Source organism: Trachymyrmex cornetzi, unplaced genomic scaffold, assembly GCF_001594075.2.
Source record: "Trachymyrmex cornetzi isolate Tcor2-1 unplaced genomic scaffold, Tcor1.1 scaffold438, whole genome shotgun sequence".
In the NCBI taxonomy this organism is placed as follows: domain Eukaryota; kingdom Metazoa; phylum Arthropoda; class Insecta; order Hymenoptera; family Formicidae; genus Trachymyrmex; species Trachymyrmex cornetzi.
Genome location: NW_017299157.1, coordinates 121,364 through 122,989, shown reverse-complemented (window position 1 = coordinate 122,989; position 1,626 = coordinate 121,364). Strand labels below are relative to the sequence as shown.

At 44.4% G+C, this 1,626-nt stretch overlaps 1 protein-coding gene across 1 annotated transcript; it reads right to left on the bottom strand.

Annotated features, from left to right (window-relative positions):
• Window positions 1-214: 214 nt before the first annotated feature.
• LOC108764548 (uncharacterized) lies at window positions 215-1,567 on the bottom strand. Its single transcript, XM_018512831.1, has one exon. The coding sequence runs from the start codon at window positions 1,565-1,567 to the stop codon at window positions 215-217; it is 1,353 nt and encodes a 450-aa protein (XP_018368333.1).
• Between the last annotated feature and the right edge of the window lie 59 nt (window positions 1,568-1,626).

Sequence of the window (1,626 nt, the reverse complement as noted above, 5' to 3'; positions counted from 1 at the left end):
TCTTTGTCGCCTAAACATACTGTGGCTCTTATTTTCCCGATAGTTTTTATATGATGCCCTGTCACGTCGGTGAGGGCCATTAGCTTCTCTCGTATGAGCGTCTCACCCTTTAAGTTTCCTACTTTAATCAAAGTGAGCACCGGTGTCTAGCAAAAGATTTATCCGACCTTTTTTCATTTCTTTTATTGGTAGTGTAACGAGTCGAAGGCCGGTATTAGCGTACTTCCCGGTCACCTGCGAAATTTGATGCTCGTGCGCAGCCTGCGTTCTTCCTTCTCTCCTTTTCTTCTTCGCTGCTACCGTACGACGATTCTTCGCTCTCGCTTTGCTGCTTATTCTGTCTTATCTTTACGGTAGAGTTTACACGCTTCGCCCTGTGATCGGTGTCTCGTTTCGCGCGCTGTTTCAGATCCTTGTCGGGCCGTCCGTTTAAGGACCAGCATTCATTTCTCTTATGTCCCGCTCTTTTGCAATACGTGCAATACTTTTCCGCGAGATTTATGCTTGCTGGTTTTTCGGCTCTGGGCAATGAAAATTTAGTTGCATATCTGCTTGATCGGCAATCTCGCCCCAGATGTCCTATCTTCCCGCATTTGCTGCATTGTACGCCCGTGTTTTTTAAATTTTGATTTTGACCGTTCTTATAGCGCTCATTATAGTTGGCTCGTAGAGTCGGTCCCTTTACTTTTTCTTCCGCGCTCGCGGCATTAATGGCTTCTTGTAAGCTAGTATATTTCTGCGATCGTACCACTAGTTTAATATCCTCTCTTAATCCCAGCTTGAAATTCAATAAGGCTTGGTCTTGGATAGTTTCTAAAATGGCTCGCTTTTGTTCACTTGTATTGTCGCGTTTTTCTATGAGCGATTCGTATAACTCCATTGCCAGAGTATCCACGCGTCGTCCAAACGTGTGAGCACTTTCTCCTGGCTTTTGTTTTAAGGCGTTAAATTCTAATTGTAAATGTGATGTTCCGCGTTTTCCCAAATAGTTGGCTTCTATTTCGCGCCGCAGTTGTTCAAAATCTCTTATACTTCTAGTTTGAAAGTCTAATAGAAGTTTTCCCTTCAATTTTGTATTTAGAATCTCTTCCATCAGAGCTGGTTTGTCCGCGTAATTTATCTTCTCTATTGCGTACGTGCTGGCACTTAAGAATTCCTGCATCTTCTGACGCGAGTGTCCATCTATTTCCGGTATCAAGCTGCGTGCGTCTTTTAGACGTAGATATCCCGTTGGGCGGTGTCGCAGTTCTCGTACGTCATTTATTGTTCGCCCGTACGTTACGTTCAATGTTCTGTGCTGATCGTCGAGTCGTGATATTCGGAAATTTTCGCGATCGTAGTTTGCAATTTCTATTCTACTCATTCTATCTTGCAGTCCTGTAATTGCTTCTAACACTCTGTCTAATATCTGTTCTTGTCTAGATGGAAGGAGTAGGCGCGCGCTTTCGCCTGTGATATTCCGGAGACGACCTATTTCGGCTTCTATCTCCGCGGTTGCTATTGATTGATCGTTCGTGTTCGCGACGTTACCGTTTTCGCGGGAGGTCGACGGTTGATGCGTTGCCATATTTCCTGGTGCGGAGTGAGTGCGTATGCTTTTAAATAAGTTGCTCTCGTATGATATTA

Excerpts from the sequence above, each read along its gene's own strand:
- LOC108764548 (XM_018512831.1), bottom strand. The coding sequence starts at position 1,567 with ATGGCAACGCATCAACCGTCGACCTCCCGCGAAAACGGTAACGTCGCG.